Source organism: Phytophthora cinnamomi (assembly GCF_018691715.1).
Source record: "Phytophthora cinnamomi strain GKB4 chromosome Unknown Contig129, whole genome shotgun sequence".
Lineage (NCBI taxonomy): Eukaryota > Oomycota > Peronosporomycetes > Peronosporales > Peronosporaceae > Phytophthora > Phytophthora cinnamomi.
This window is the reverse complement of record NW_027151062.1, coordinates 502,815-517,077: the sequence shown is the minus strand read 5'-3', so window position 1 is coordinate 517,077 and position 14,263 is coordinate 502,815. Positions and strand designations below refer to the sequence as shown.

The following is a 14,263-nucleotide window of genomic DNA, read 5'->3' as shown; positions in this document are numbered from 1 at the left end:
GTCCAAACATGTAGATTACCTGTGCCCAGGCGTGTGCCTGTACGGTAGCCTAGTGGTTGAAATTAGAACGAGTGGCACTCGACGCCTCAGCGTCTTGGCCGAGGGCCATGACGCTGGTGCGTCGTTACATCCTCCCGGACTTGACTTCGCGTTGACGGTTCTTGTAATCGTTAACGAGAACCTTCCAGTGCGACACATGTGTGATGTCCTTCTCGCGCTCCCACGTGGATTCATGGTCACGTAATCCATGCCACTTGACAAGCCATTCTGGATTGCGGTTAAGCTGGCGCTTTCGAAGCAGTTTCTCGATGATATCACCAGTGTCGTCATCGACAATCAGTCGAGAAGCCTTGGGAATAGGACGAGTCTTGAAACGAGACGGATTTTCGATGTATGGACTCAGAACATCCACGTTAAACGTCGTATTCAGACGTTTCATGCTTCGCGGAAGTTGCAATTTGGCAACGTTCGGGTTAACCATCTTGATGATCTCAAATGGTCCCACTTTGCGAGCAGCGAGCTTAGCACGTTTTCCTTCAATGTCCTGGGTAACATGACCCGACGGAATACGACGTGTATCCAGCATGACCAAATCTCCAGCCTTGAACGTGATCGACGATCTCTTCTTGTCATAGTACTTCTTTTGACGTTCTTGAGCTTGCAACGAGTGTTTCTTGGCGACTTCAATTATCTCTTGGCGTTTCTCCTTGAACTGTTTTGCGTATTCAGCAATGCCATGTTGCACTTCGTTCATGATATTTGGGTTGTTGAGCGGATTCAATGGGTTGCGTTCCCTGCGGCCAGTATCAAGTTCAAATGGCGAAAAACTAGTAGATGCACTAACAAGAGTAGCATGAGCATACTCAATCGTTCCTAGATGTTCCGACCAGTCACGTCCGTGATACGATATCATGCAGCGTACGGCGTCTTCTAGAATCAGATTCTGACGTTCAGTCTGTCCATCAACTTGAGCACGATAGGAGGTTGCCATGTGAAGACGAATTCCCATGAGGTTAGCCATAGACGACCAAAACTTGGAGACGAACTTGGAATCTCGATTGCTGATGATAATCGACGGTAAGCCGTGATGGCGAACGACACAATCAAAGAAGTTGAATGTAGTAATTTGTGCATCATCAGTGCGGTTGCACGCACGATACTTGGGGCGCTTGGATAACTTGTCGACAAAAGTCATGATTGCATCAAAACCGTTAGAATCGGGTAATCCTGTGACAAAGTCCATGGAAATGACAGACCAGCATTCCTGTGGAATCGGAATGGGGATCATTTTGCCATTCTTTCGAGCGTTACTGTGCTTCCAGCGTGTACAGGTTTCACAGCTTTGTACATATTCTCGAACATCTTGGTCTAGAGTTGGCCATTGATACCATTGCGAGATGCGAAGGTATGTTCGGTGAGCTCCAGGATGAGCGGCAATGTTGGAATCATGAAAGCATTCGATTATGGAAGTGCGAAGGTGGTTGTCTCGGGTGTAGGGAACACGTACACACATCATCGTCTGCGACTTGCGGAAAAGCAAACCATGTTTCTTTACGAATGGTTCTTCAGGATGCTTGAAACGCTCAGCATAGTCTGGGCAAGTGCGATAACCATCTTGGAATTCTTTACGAACAGAATCAGACCAACCGAGCGAACTCGAATTTTGAGATTGCTGCGTCACGTTAGTGGTTTCAGCGTCCTCAATGACGGCAATCGTACGCTGAGTGTCCAGCGGTACGTATTCATAGGCCTGATACAAGTTTCGGACTGTGTACTGTCCAGCAGCAATTGCTTCCATAACCTCCTTCCCACGAAATTGAGTACGTGAGGGTGGTTGAACCGACTGTTGGTTGATACTACTGCAATCGGCAACAAACTGGCGAGACGTTAGAGTCTTCGCAGCGCGCGCTGGGCAACGCGGTATGCACGGATGAAATGAGACATTGTTCATCGAAACGTCCTGAGGTTGACGCGATAAAGCATCTGCAACCACATTCAGGTGACCCTTGACGTGGTGCAGCTTGAAGATAAATTGCGCGAAAAACGTTAAAAAGCGAGCCAATTTTGGCAAAACCTTTTGGGTGGCGCAAAAACAACTTGCAGGCGCTGTTGTCCGTGAAAATGTCAAATTCACGACCATACAGGTAATGACACCATTTTTCCAACGCTAGCTTGATAGCGAGGAGTTATTTTTCGTGGGTCGGCCAATTGATCTCGTGAGGTCCCAGTTTCTTCGAGAAGAACAGATGATCGTGACCTGTGTGCACTTGAGTGAGAACGCCACCAACACAATAGCCAGAGGCATCGGTTGTCACAATGAAGCGTTTCTCGTGGCCAGGCAACTTCAAAACAGGTGCTTGTTGTAGAGACGACTTGATCTCCTCAATGGCTCGAGTGTGTGCATCACTATTGTCAGTCTAACTGTTTGATAGAATACTGTGTTGTACGCTATCAACAAGCGCAGGTACCCCAAGTGGTTTTACAACTACGACAGCAGCACCACACGCACACAGCGTTAAATGACCCACCACCTCGTCGCCTACGTTTTTCAACAGAACGTTTCAAGGCATCCTGCGCACCAAAACCAGGTGCATGACAGCGATCCACCGACTGCAGTTGTGTTGGCGCGGCATGCCTCGCCTGCATTCCGATTGATCTCGTTTCGACGATCGGGCACAACCAGCAACGACTCTGGCTGCGAACTGCCAGCATTGGATACCCCCGTAGTCAACGAGGCCTCACGAGTATCCGGTATTTCAGCACAGCAGCACTACCAACATCAAAGCCAATTCAATGAAACTACGCAGCAATACGCAGCTCCACACCAGCAGAATCGGTTCCCAGCCCAACAAAGCGATGAGCAAGCTGCAGAAAGCTACAACATCGATGACGACCTTGATATTGGTCATATTTCTGCTGGTGGTGATGATCCAGGCCAGTGGCATGGTGATCCGGTGGGATCCGATCCCCCGGAAGCTCGCCTCCGAAGTTCAAGCTAGGACACAGACACACAGAGAACGTAACATTAGTGAGAATCTAATTCAGTTTGGGATTGGCACAGTGTTGTGCAATCTGAGCAGACAGATCACATGGATCTCGTGAGAAGGGGCAACATCTTCTGATCTTGTGGAAGTTTCTCAAGTGTATATCACTGCATGACATGGGGATCAGCGCTGCCACAGTCGGTTCATATCTGTTGCGTGTTTCGGCACCCAGATCTGAATCAGAGCAAGAGCGCGTAGCGATCTCTTTCCTGAACGGTATCTCCGATCGTCCTCGCGGCCATCATGACCGGTCTCCATTGCCTATCTTTGGCAGCACGTCGCCAGCAACACCGTCCCCAGCACCAGAGCGTGAAATCATCCGGGTGGCTGTCTGTCTCTTCCTGCGTGGGCTGTCCTCAACCACTGTCAAGTGGATTCTGTGTACAGCAATCCGAATGGGAAGCGATATGGACAGTAAAGAGAGGCTCCGCGACCAGTTCACCTTTCTCGTGAACAGGCTATACGATGCTCTCGACGATATGCTGCGTGAATACGCCAACGATTCGTCATATGGGAATCAAGAGGCCGGCGTATCTGCTCTCATTGATGCCATTCTAACTCTCGTGTATGGTCAAGATCGGTTTGAAAGCATTCGACCGGAAATCTCAGCTATGCTGGATAGTCAACAATCGCCCGAGCTGCTGACAAATGCTTCGGACGACTTCTTCCAGACGTATACGGCTCAGGTTCGGGAATTCATGATTGCGTCTGCAACTCAACTTCATGGGATTGACCTGGGTCGTGATACAGAGGCGCTAGTCGACAGGAGCGCCGTCCTTCACAGCGGATTCAGCCGTCGATGGACGCTAAATCCTCAGTCGGTGGTAGTTCTTGATGCCGTGTCGGGTCGGGCGAGAGACATACTCCAGGACTTCCGCGTGATTGACGCTGCACAATTTGTCTACGAGGCCGGGTGTGTTGACGTCGAGTTGGATGCCACGACGCCGAGATTGTCCATTCAGTCCGCATTTTCATTCGCAAATCATGCGACCAAGACGCCAATGTCACTGCTCCTGGACGGTCGGCTGCGCGTATTCCGCGTATTGCCCAGCGGGTTGTCGTCCATGATCGCGACGACCGGAGGATGGTCCATCGGCGACTACGCAGGATCCTTGTCAGACGACGGTCAGTCACTGAACATGGACCTCTTTGCGTTTGCGGAGGGATATCACCCTCACTCTGGGGTCGAAATAGCAGTGGTGCGTCGAGTGAACCTGACACTAGCCCTGATGCTGGGGAAGTGCATCGCTGTGGGAAATCCCATACGCGCCGTTGGTGACTCAGGAATAATGGTCTTAGTAGTCCATGGGAGGGTCTACGGTTCCGCGTTGAGACCTTCGAAGCCTGGTTTGGGATCTATCGATCGGGCATCGACGCACAGACTGTCAACTACGTCAAGTTCCGATCGAGCTGCTATGTGGAGCGAGAAGATATGGCTACCTTTGATGGAGATGCAGGCAGAGTACGTCGGGTTCCCGCTCACACGTGGACCTTCGGGTGTTTTTTGGCATTAAGCATTGTGTTCTCAGGAAGCTGCTCGATCGTCAAGCACTGTTAGAATAGTAGATCAGCGCTAAAGTGCGTGACCCCCTTTGGATTAAGACAAAGTCTTGCTTGCAGAGTTTGGAGCTCAACATAAGAAGAACGCTGCACATGCCACACCACACGCGATTTAAATCCCATAGCCGTGACGTCGTCCAAAGTCGACCCGAACCCTCTTTCTTCATCATCGCCGATCCGCTACTTGAAGCTACTTAATGGTACACTGTATTAATAACTCCAATCTTGAGATCTTCCAGCAGCAGATGGTAGACAGAAAAGCAGATTTCAAGATTGTCGGTGAAACGTAGGCCGTATTTGGCACTTTGTATGTAATCGTAGGAAATATCGCGGCCAAATCGACAAAAATGTGATAGCACAAATGAACATATAGACATTTGCATACACTCACAAAGGCGCACGAATAGCACGTGTTTCGTAGGCGACACATGCGACGCGCTAGGATTGGTACAAAACAATTCCAGCCGTCAAGTCGATCTCTCGTGCATCATAAAGACCCCCAGCGCGACCGATCAAGTTAAGGAGAACCTGTCTTCGAGCACACACAGCCTGCCGCTGTCCACCTCTAAGCGTGGCTCGGCTCCGCCCACCACTTAGCCCAGCTTGGCCTCAAGCGCCTCGAGCACCACCGAGTCCAGCTCGACCTCAAACGTCACCAAGCCCAGCTTGGCCTCAAGCGCCACCAAGTCCAGATTTGTCCCGAACACCATCATGGCCCCGGCCTCCGTTGAGTCTGTCTCGCCTCGTACTCCAACGTCGAGCGGTCTATCTTCAGCGTCTTTGACGTGCAGCGGTGACGTGTCCGCTTCATCCACCAGCTTGGTGGCGTCCCCCTCCCCCCAATCGGCCAGCTCACCATCGACTTGGGATGCTGCGCAAAATGGGAGTAACAAAAGAGAAGTCACTGTGCAAGATGTAAGGGATGCGTGCGTGTCTTCCAAAACACAGCGCGCGTATCGAGGTTGCTAGGCGGTTATATCTCGGTGGATTCGATCAACTAAAGGCGACGAGACACCGATGTATTTTACAAGCACTAGTCAGCTCGACCTCACATACTTCACGCCGAGTGATTTTGAGGCGTTCCTGGTGGAGAAGCGCAAAATTGTCAGTGTGGGGACGCTAAGTGGGTATTCCAGCGCAATAAAGGATCTCTATCGGCGTCGAGAAATACCTCTTCCTGCAGCTTACGAGAAGGGAATGGCTACATTCTTTTCAGGATTGAAACGCATGGAGGCCTCAAAGCTTCCGTTTGGGTCACCAAAAGAATCCGGCAAAGACCCAATACCTTTCTCATTGTACCGGGAGCTATGCCGCTCTACACTTGCTCGACAAGACGGTGGCTTTGCCAACATGTTTCTCACTACCCAATGGAACTTGATGTGCCTATCGGAGTCCGTGCAGACACTATGCACCGAGCACATGAGCTGCCATGACGACAGTGTTGGGTGCACCATGTTCAAGTCGAAAACGAATCAGTAGGACAGTGACCCTAAAGACCCCCGTCACATGTATGCAAATCCGCTTAGCACGGAAACTTGCTGGATAACGTCTTTGGCTCTTTATTTAGCATGCATACCAATGCAGTCGCCAGGTCTTTTGTTTCCTGTGTCAGAGCAGAAAGCGAGATTTGGTAGCATTATCCGCAAACTTAGTTACGAGCTCAAGCAGCAGACGCATTATGGGACACATTCAATTCGAAAAAGGCGTTGCGACCTTTGCTTGCAGTGGTTCTACTGGTGGGCCGTCCATCGCTAGCGTTTGCTTACGTGTAGGATGGTCGCTTGGAGGTGTCCAAGATCGCTACATTAGATATGAAGCTGCAGGATATCAGTTTTTGGGGCGAGTGGTTGCAGGTCTTCCATTAAACGACCCAGCATTTGCGGTCCTGCCGCCACACTTTAAAGATAACGAGGATCCTACTCTGCGCTCGTGTGTTCAAGAGTAGTATCCATCACTACACAAAATCAGCGGGCTCAGTGCCATTCTTAAGTTGTGCATTGCTTCTTTGGTAAAACATTCAGTGTTTCTGCGTAAGACACTGCCACAATCACACCCACTGTTATTTACCTCTCTGTTTCGGAACGATGCAATGTTGAGTGGGCTGTCGGGGATATTAGCGGCTGATGCTAAAACGTGGATAACTCCTACCGGAATTCCACCTCATGTAGATATTTACAAGCACCTTCAAGGAGTCCAACAATCTATTGACAATCTACCACCGGTTCTTATTGATGGTATGAGTGAATTAATAGAGAGCAAGGGGGTTGCGGTAGGCAACATAACTCGAGATGTTTTAGAAAGCACTATCGAAAGCGCACTGGAACGCGCCGGCCTCGCTCATGCCCAAGCAGAGGCAAGTCAAATATCGTCACCAGAATCAAGATCGAGTACGGCACATTATTACAACGGCAAGTTCCACATGTTTCCCGAAACTTTTGAGTTCCCCAAGGTTGGGGCGTACGGTGCGTGGCAGTTATGGTGGTTTGGCGACAAAACAAACGGCTACCCACCGTTGAAGCGAGTCGGCACGCATGATTTACCTCGTGAACAAATGCGAAAAACATTTTCGGACTGAACCAACCTAGTGTAACGGATTGCTATATCGGCAGCAGAGGCTAGCTACGAAACAAGATAAGACATGACTCAAGAGCAGGCACAAAAAAATATTTAGGGTAGGAAGGGAGAACTTGCCTCTCCTGGCTTCGACTTGCAAGCGCAGAGTATCCGAGCTATTCCTCGGAACTACACACCGCTTAGCACGTCAAGCCGCTTCTAAGCGCTCGCGGAGCTTAATATAATTGGGCAAAACTCAGTGTATCTCCACCAATAATAAGATAGACTTTGTTGCCTGCGAGAATTCCTACTTTTGTCATAGATAAGTGATAGTTTCTTGTATGTCCCGCACACAACCTGCACACCACGTACACTTTTGTGGTCATCCCCCGGAGGACAGGGCCAGATGACGTTGAGACCATGCCACATCTGGCCTTTTTTCAAACTACCAACAGTCCGTCATCCGAACCCGCTCGAGTTCACCCCCTTCTCAGTATTTTCTCCGTTAATCCGTTCCCTCAGCGGTGTTCTATCTACCTGGATCGCCTTCCTGACGTCTCGCCGATGGTGCACGTGCTGTCCTACCCCTTCCTGCGCTTGGGCTGCAGCTAGGACGAGCACCCGCCCTTCCGCCGCGAGTATAGCAGGTAAGATATCCGGTCCGTGACGAACGACTATCGCCGTAATAATCCTCGACTGCACGTGTTGCTATTCGCCAACCGATGGCACACAGGAGCTACAGAGAGAAAGGGGTCAAGGTACAAGATATCGCGCTACGATATCGTACCTCGTGTTAGCCATACAGGACTGTAATAACATACAAACACTCGCTTCTTGTTGCTGTAGCTGCTGCGGTAGTTCCCGCACTGCTGTCCGAAGCACGTCAAGCGTAGCTACTGCGGCTGTTTCGTGCAACTGCTCGTGACCTTCTCAGCAGACGTGAGCAGTGCTGTCCTGGTTGACGTGTTGGTGGCGACTTGGTTCGAGCCCTCTAAGGTGGTTCCGCTGTGGCCCACAAGTCTGGCCGACCTGTTTCGCGATGTCGGGGCGGCGGGAGACGATAACTGCACCAGACACGAAAAACGAGCTGAAGCTTGGAGTCGGTGAGAAAGTTCAACTTCCAGCGGGTGTGATTGCATCTCGTGCAGGTCTGTCACCCAACCAGGGATGCGTGTGGGTGCGCGCAGTGCGGGAGGGTGATTCGAAGGAGCTCGCTTTTACATAGCACAGTACCAATCTATGTCTTGCGATGATGCTGACGGCTGGCAACATCGTCGAAAGAATTTTGTATTTTCCGCGTGCAGTGAGCGTGGCGAACGGAACAATCGGAAAATGAGTTTTCCAGGTGAAGGAAGGTTCTCAGCTCTAATGCTAGACAACCAACCGCTCTTGTCGGACAAGACTCAAGAGGATATAACTGTCGGAGTTTTGGCCAGCCGTTGAGCGACTCCCGTCCTCTCAGGTAGAGTTCTCTGACCAGTCGTGGTTCATTTCGGTTCGAGCATCGCAGCGAGCAAGCCACGCATCAACTACAGTACACAGTCTCTTGCGACAGCTCCACGCCGCCCAAGCAGCAGCCTTCAGCCTCTGGTGTAACGGGGTTACACGTAGAAGTGGTTACAAGCCACTTGTGATTTTAACAGATAAGATATCTGTTAAAAGTTTTAGATACTTCCTCACCTTGGTGTAAGTCACACCAATGGATACATTGACGTGGGCCACCGCAATGAGTGGTCCACACCTACCCAAAGATCCTATTGGTAGAAAGCAGCATCTTTCTACCAATTAGAGACGTGCATATTGGCAGGGCTCTGACAGCCAGCCGCTGTCAACCCTTTCATAGATGATAAACAGTTTTAGCAGATTTACGCGCGGCCTGCCCCCACCTGTCTGACCCAGAGTGGGAAGCCCTCCAACGACTGTCAACAGTCATTGGAGAAGCGGCGATAGCTACGATGCTGCGTACGCTATCGCCGACGGAGCAACATGGTGTTGCTCTGGGGTTCATCATGAAGGAGCAGCGTGACGCTGCTTCCTCAGTGACGGCGTCGTCAGAGACGACACCGCGTGCTCAACCATTAAAGTTGAGCGTAAGCAATTACGTGGGAAGAGAGGGCGAGCCTCTCCTCCGATGGCTTGTCGAGCTCGACACAGCCATAGCGGCTCGACACATCGTCGACTCGCTGTCGAAGGTCGCGTTCGCCATGTCCTGCCTTGGCGGACGCGCAAGGAGTTGGGCGTATGGACGCCGATTCTCCGATCCTACGTGCTTCAGCACGTACGAAGTATTCAAAGAGGAGCTCAAACAAGCGTTTGAGCCCCCGCAAAACGAGTTCCGGTCGAGGGCGGAGTTCCTCGACCTTCAACAGGGTAAGCATGACGTTCATGCTTACGCGCAGCGCGCACGATACTTGGTATCAAATATCGTGACTAATCCAATTGACGAGGCGACTAAGGTCGTCACGTTCATGAAGGGACTTAGAGATGGGCCCGTGAAGACCTATTTCTTCCGAGAGTACCCGAGTACTCTCGAAGCTGCAATCACCCTTGCCATGAAAGAAGAGTTTAGCCTGCGGCAGACTAAACTCCATGCACATGCACCGAGGCCGCAACCGCGCCCGGTAGCGAGGCCGGGAGGTTCGGAACCAATAGACCTCTCGAACGCAACAACTGCTGGTTACCAGCAGCAGGGAGGTAACGTGCGATGCTTCCGTTGCGGAAGGATCGGTCACTTTGCACGGGAGTGTACAGCTCCCATGCCCCCTGGAGGTGGCCGTCGTGGCGATGCTAGGCATCGCCGCGGACCAACAAAAAACGCGAACATCCAGTAGGCGCGGGGCGCCCTACTGGTAATGCAGTCACACGTGCCGACATCGGGCACGCGACACTGAGGACTGCAGCCCCCAGTGAGACCAGCTCTCACTGCAAGAAACAAGATGACAGGCCGAACCTAGTCATCTTGAAGGTTTACTCGAAGAGAGCGAGTGACTCTCTTCGAGCTTTGGTAGATTCAGGCGCGTCGAACAACTTTGTTCGACTACGAAGCCTGTCGAGACTTGACTTCGAGGAGGTAAATGTACCTCGAAGTCTTCTGGAGGTACGACTGGCAACAGGTGCCATCGTGAAGACCGAGAAGCGCGTCGTGAACGTGCGCTTCTCGTACAAACAACGAGTGTTTGTCGAACGCTTTATCGTCCTGGACCTGGACGATAAGTTCGACGTAGTAATGGGCATGCCGTGGCTTGCACGGCATGATCCGGTAATTGACTGGAAGAAGCGCACGCTCGTGCGCTTCGGACGCGACAGCGGAACAGAGAGCGATGGCCCTGTTACCGCAGCGCACGCACCAGCAGGTGCGCGCGGCTCACCAGCCGAGACTCGAGCGCTTTATGCCGCTGTCCCGGAGTGCCCAAGGAGTGCGCGAGGGCGCGCACAAGTGAAACCCGCGTCGGCAATGCTGCCGACGTCGGAAGAAAAAGATGTGTTGGTTCCGGGAACCAACACCCACGTTCAAGCTGTAACAGGAGTGTTGAGAGGCGAGACCCATGTGAACCGGACCATGGTGACGGACGGCGACGCGAAGTTGGTGGTCAAGCAGCACGGCACGATCTTGAATGGCAGCACGATGGCGGTCCAGTTGATGGCGACAGCACCAGTAGAAGCCCGGTGAGTGGGCAAAATGACGGACAGTAGCATGAAGGACAGCGCTGTACCCAGCTGCGACGTTGAAGTCGACGATGAAGAACCGGCGAGGCGCAAGCAAAGAACGAGACGGAAGAGAATTTGCGGACTCGGACGCAGGTCGAGACAGCCAGACGACGCGACAGTTTTGGATTCGCGGACTCGGACGTAAGTCGAGACCGCCAGACGACGAGACTTGCGCCGTCAGACGCAAGGAGCGGACGTGCCGAAGAGTACGAACTGGACGACGAACGGCGGCACGTAGTGCTGGACGGACGTGAGACGAGTGAGACGAGTGGCTGCATCGGATCGACGAGCAAAGAGAACGAGCGGGTCGCAGGCGGTGTGAGACGTGAAGAGTGGTAACGGTGGACACTGGGTCCCGGAGTGCCCTGGAAGCGTCGAGCGCGGGATCTGTGGAGGGTCGGTCGTGCTGTTCGCACGAGCTGGTGTGGTTGTTGAGACGGAACGGTGAATAGTGCTGGCTTGGGTAGCTAGTTTCTATTCAAGAGGTTGATTTTCATTAACTAAATCCCATAATAAAATTGGAGCGAACACTTCGGTGGACGTTCCGGCAGGGGGAGATTCGGTGATCTCTGACGGCCAACACGGTGTTGAAACTTCGAGGTTCACGCGAGAAAACGCAGCGTGAGCATACGATCTGCCCAGCGGCTCGGGCAAGATGACAGAGCCCGCTTCATGGTGGTCATACAGGGGCGAAAGGTGAACGAAACGAGCAATTTGGGAGGTGTTGCGGCGGTCATGACTACTCTGACCCCCACGCGAGCCAAGACGATGTCCAAGTCCGGCATGATGAGGCGTATGACGAGACGCGCGTCCAAGGATTTGCTGGAACGAAGTGACGATGATGAAGGCGAAGCCGATGACGACCAGCACGACGGCGCCGACGAACAAGGACCGCCCTCGGCGAAGGCGAAGACGAAGTCCAAGCAGCAAGACGAGGAACCGGCGGTAACTGGATCTGAGCAGTCGCGCGAGGAGCACGTGACGACTGGTGACCCAGACGGGGACTCGACGGAACAGGCGATTTCGAGCGGAATGACGGACGCGCACGGCGACTCAGGCGACGGCGGTAGCGCTCTCGCAACAGCAGCGGAGGTAGCGACCATTGCGACGGCGGTAGCGCTCTCGCAACAGCAGCGGAGGTAGCGACCATTGCGACGGCGGTGCAGCAGCTGACGACGTGCGTAGCAGGTCTGCAGGCGCAAGTCCAAGCGGACGTACATGCCGAAGGACGTGATGACCCCCCAGGCGCACGGGAGCACGAGGTCAGCGGACGAGCAGCGTGAGATGACGATGAGAAGTGATGAACGGCGTGGAGGGATTGGGTCGGCGACGACGAGTACGACGACACCAGTGACGACGTTGGCGACGACTACGAATAGGCACCGACGAGTTCAACGAGACGCACGGTGACTGACGAACCTACGCGAACGGCACCGACGTTGTCTCCCGACATGACGGCTGTCATGACGGCTGTGCAGCAACTCACCACGATGATGGCACGAATGCAACCTCAGACAACGCCTGGTTATGGCCAAGAACGACGACGAGCTGCGCGGGGAGCTCGACGACGTGGCCAGAGAACGAGGAGGTCGCCAGAACCACCGAGCGACGGCAGTTCATCCGAGTCCGACAGCAGTGACAGCAACAGCGACGATGGCTCCGGTGACGACAGTCACGGTGCTGACGACGGCAACGACGACCCGAGTGATGATTCTGATGGCGGGACCGGCGGACGACGCCAACGTGACGGAAGACGCGAACGAGGTAGACGACGAGCGCGGCAGCCACGGCGAAAGTGTAGTGGGTCTAACTTGACTCACTACTTTAGCTTACACGTTGCGCAACGTGTATGAGGAAGCGCAAGTACTTAGTAATTACTTAGGTTAATTATATTTGAATACACAAGTATAAGTTAAGTAAGATAGGATTCCAAGTGACTTAGATTAGGTAAAAATGAGAACTGTATTGTTTGTAAATTGATCTTCCTCTAAAATCTGCCAAAACTGTTTATCACCTATGAAAGGGTTGACAGCGGCTGGCTGTCAGAGCCCCGCTAATATGCATGTCTCTGATTGGTAGAAAGATGCTGCTTTCTACCAATAGGATCTTTGGGTATGTGTGGACCACTCATTGTGGTGGTCCACTTCAATGTATCCATTCGTGTGTCTTACACCAAGGTGAGGAAGTATCCAAAACTTTTAACAGATATCCTATCTGTTAAATTCACAAGTGGCTTGTAGCCACTTGTACGTGTAACCCCGTTACACCATCTCCCCCTTAAGGTTAGACGCGCGCGGTCTCCGCACGTCAATCTTCGGAATTGACCATTCGTCAATTCTCCGCGTTTGGAGAAGAAATCCGCGCTCATTCAACGATGAGCCCGCCTCAAGAGAACAAGACTTCAAAGTCGGTGGGGAGTCATCTCTCCATCGACGACTACTTCGAACGCCAGAAGGCGAAGTACGGCGACGTCGTCGACTTCGACGACGACGATGAAGACATGGAGGGCGAGGAGGACTCGCCCTCAAAGCGTAAAGACTCAGTGTCGAGCGAATCGCTCGACCCTCACGCCAAGAACGTTCGCCCGCGTGAAGGGGACGAATCGGACGCTTCGAGTTCGAAGCGTTCGCGTACTGAGCGCGATACCCCTCTCGCTTCCGCTGGGGCTCTCAGTACTCCGCGCGCTGCAGCTGCAGCGCGTGATTCCAAAGCTCAAGGCTCTCTGCGCGCTGCGCCTGCAGCGTGTAATCCGTGGATGCCGTCCGCGCCCGAGATCACGGACCGGTATGGGAACTCGGTACCTCCGAATGAGGTGCCGCTGTACGTACGCAGCGCCATCAAAGATGACGCCGTGGCTGCCGAGCTGCACTTTGATGCGGAAACGCATCAAAGGCGCGATTATTACATCGGACTCTTCCATGAGCTCCGATGGTTTCAAAGCAAGAAGACATCTTCTCGCAGCAAAGTGCCCGAGTGGCAGGCACTTTGTCAAAGTTGGAACGCCTTTGTTGATAACTTCAACAAGAAACCGAGTGCTTACCGTGATCGGATTAAACAAGCGCGTGATCGCTTCGAGACGTACTCGAAGCGTGGAAAGTTGGAGCAACTCCACGTTGCTGCGGAGGAGGCAAATGTGCCGTGCGCTGTGCCCGAGGGCTTTCAGTGCACGAAGTGCTTCCGAGGCGCGGTCCGCTTGAGCGACCGCGACCTGAACGGGTACACGTCGTTCCGTGTGCCCGAGAGTCTCAAAGAGCTCCGTGCTAAGTTCTTAGCACGTGAGGGTTCGGGCGCTAGCGATGATCGCAGCGCTCGTTCTACTTCCGCTGTGCCAGCGCGTACTGCTCTTCGTACGCCCTCACCATTTCCGGAACGTCCTCCAGCAAGACGTTCCGCGGCTC

The 14,263-nt window shown here is 52.8% G+C and overlaps 4 protein-coding genes across 4 annotated transcripts; 3 read left to right on the top strand and 1 right to left on the bottom strand.

The window, feature by feature from the left end:
* Positions 1-5,197: 5,197 nt before the first annotated feature.
* On the bottom strand, positions 5,198-7,620 carry IUM83_18735 (uncharacterized protein; the record flags this gene model as incomplete). The annotated part of the gene is made up of 2 exons (XM_067943745.1): positions 5,198-5,475; positions 7,611-7,620. 2 exons carry the CDS (start codon positions 7,618-7,620, stop codon positions 5,198-5,200), a joined length of 288 nt encoding a protein of 95 aa, XP_067780100.1.
* Positions 7,621-10,716: 3,096 nt separating this feature from the next.
* Positions 10,717-11,204, top strand: IUM83_18734 (uncharacterized protein; the record flags this gene model as incomplete). Its single annotated transcript, XM_067943744.1, has 2 exons — positions 10,717-10,823; positions 10,901-11,204. 2 exons carry the CDS (start codon positions 10,717-10,719, stop codon positions 11,202-11,204), a joined length of 411 nt encoding a protein of 136 aa, XP_067780088.1.
* Positions 11,205-11,600: 396 nt separating this feature from the next.
* IUM83_18733 (uncharacterized protein) lies at positions 11,601-12,008 on the top strand (the record flags this gene model as incomplete). The annotated part of the gene is made up of 1 exon (XM_067943743.1): positions 11,601-12,008. One exon carries the CDS (start codon positions 11,601-11,603, stop codon positions 12,006-12,008), a length of 408 nt encoding a protein of 135 aa, XP_067780087.1.
* A 384-nt stretch (positions 12,009-12,392) lies between these two features.
* IUM83_18732 (uncharacterized protein) lies at positions 12,393-12,680 on the top strand (the record flags this gene model as incomplete). Its single annotated transcript, XM_067943742.1, has 1 exon — positions 12,393-12,680. The coding sequence occupies one exon, from the start codon at positions 12,393-12,395 to the stop codon at positions 12,678-12,680; it is 288 nt and encodes a 95-aa protein (XP_067780099.1).
* Between the last annotated feature and the right edge of the window lie 1,583 nt (positions 12,681-14,263).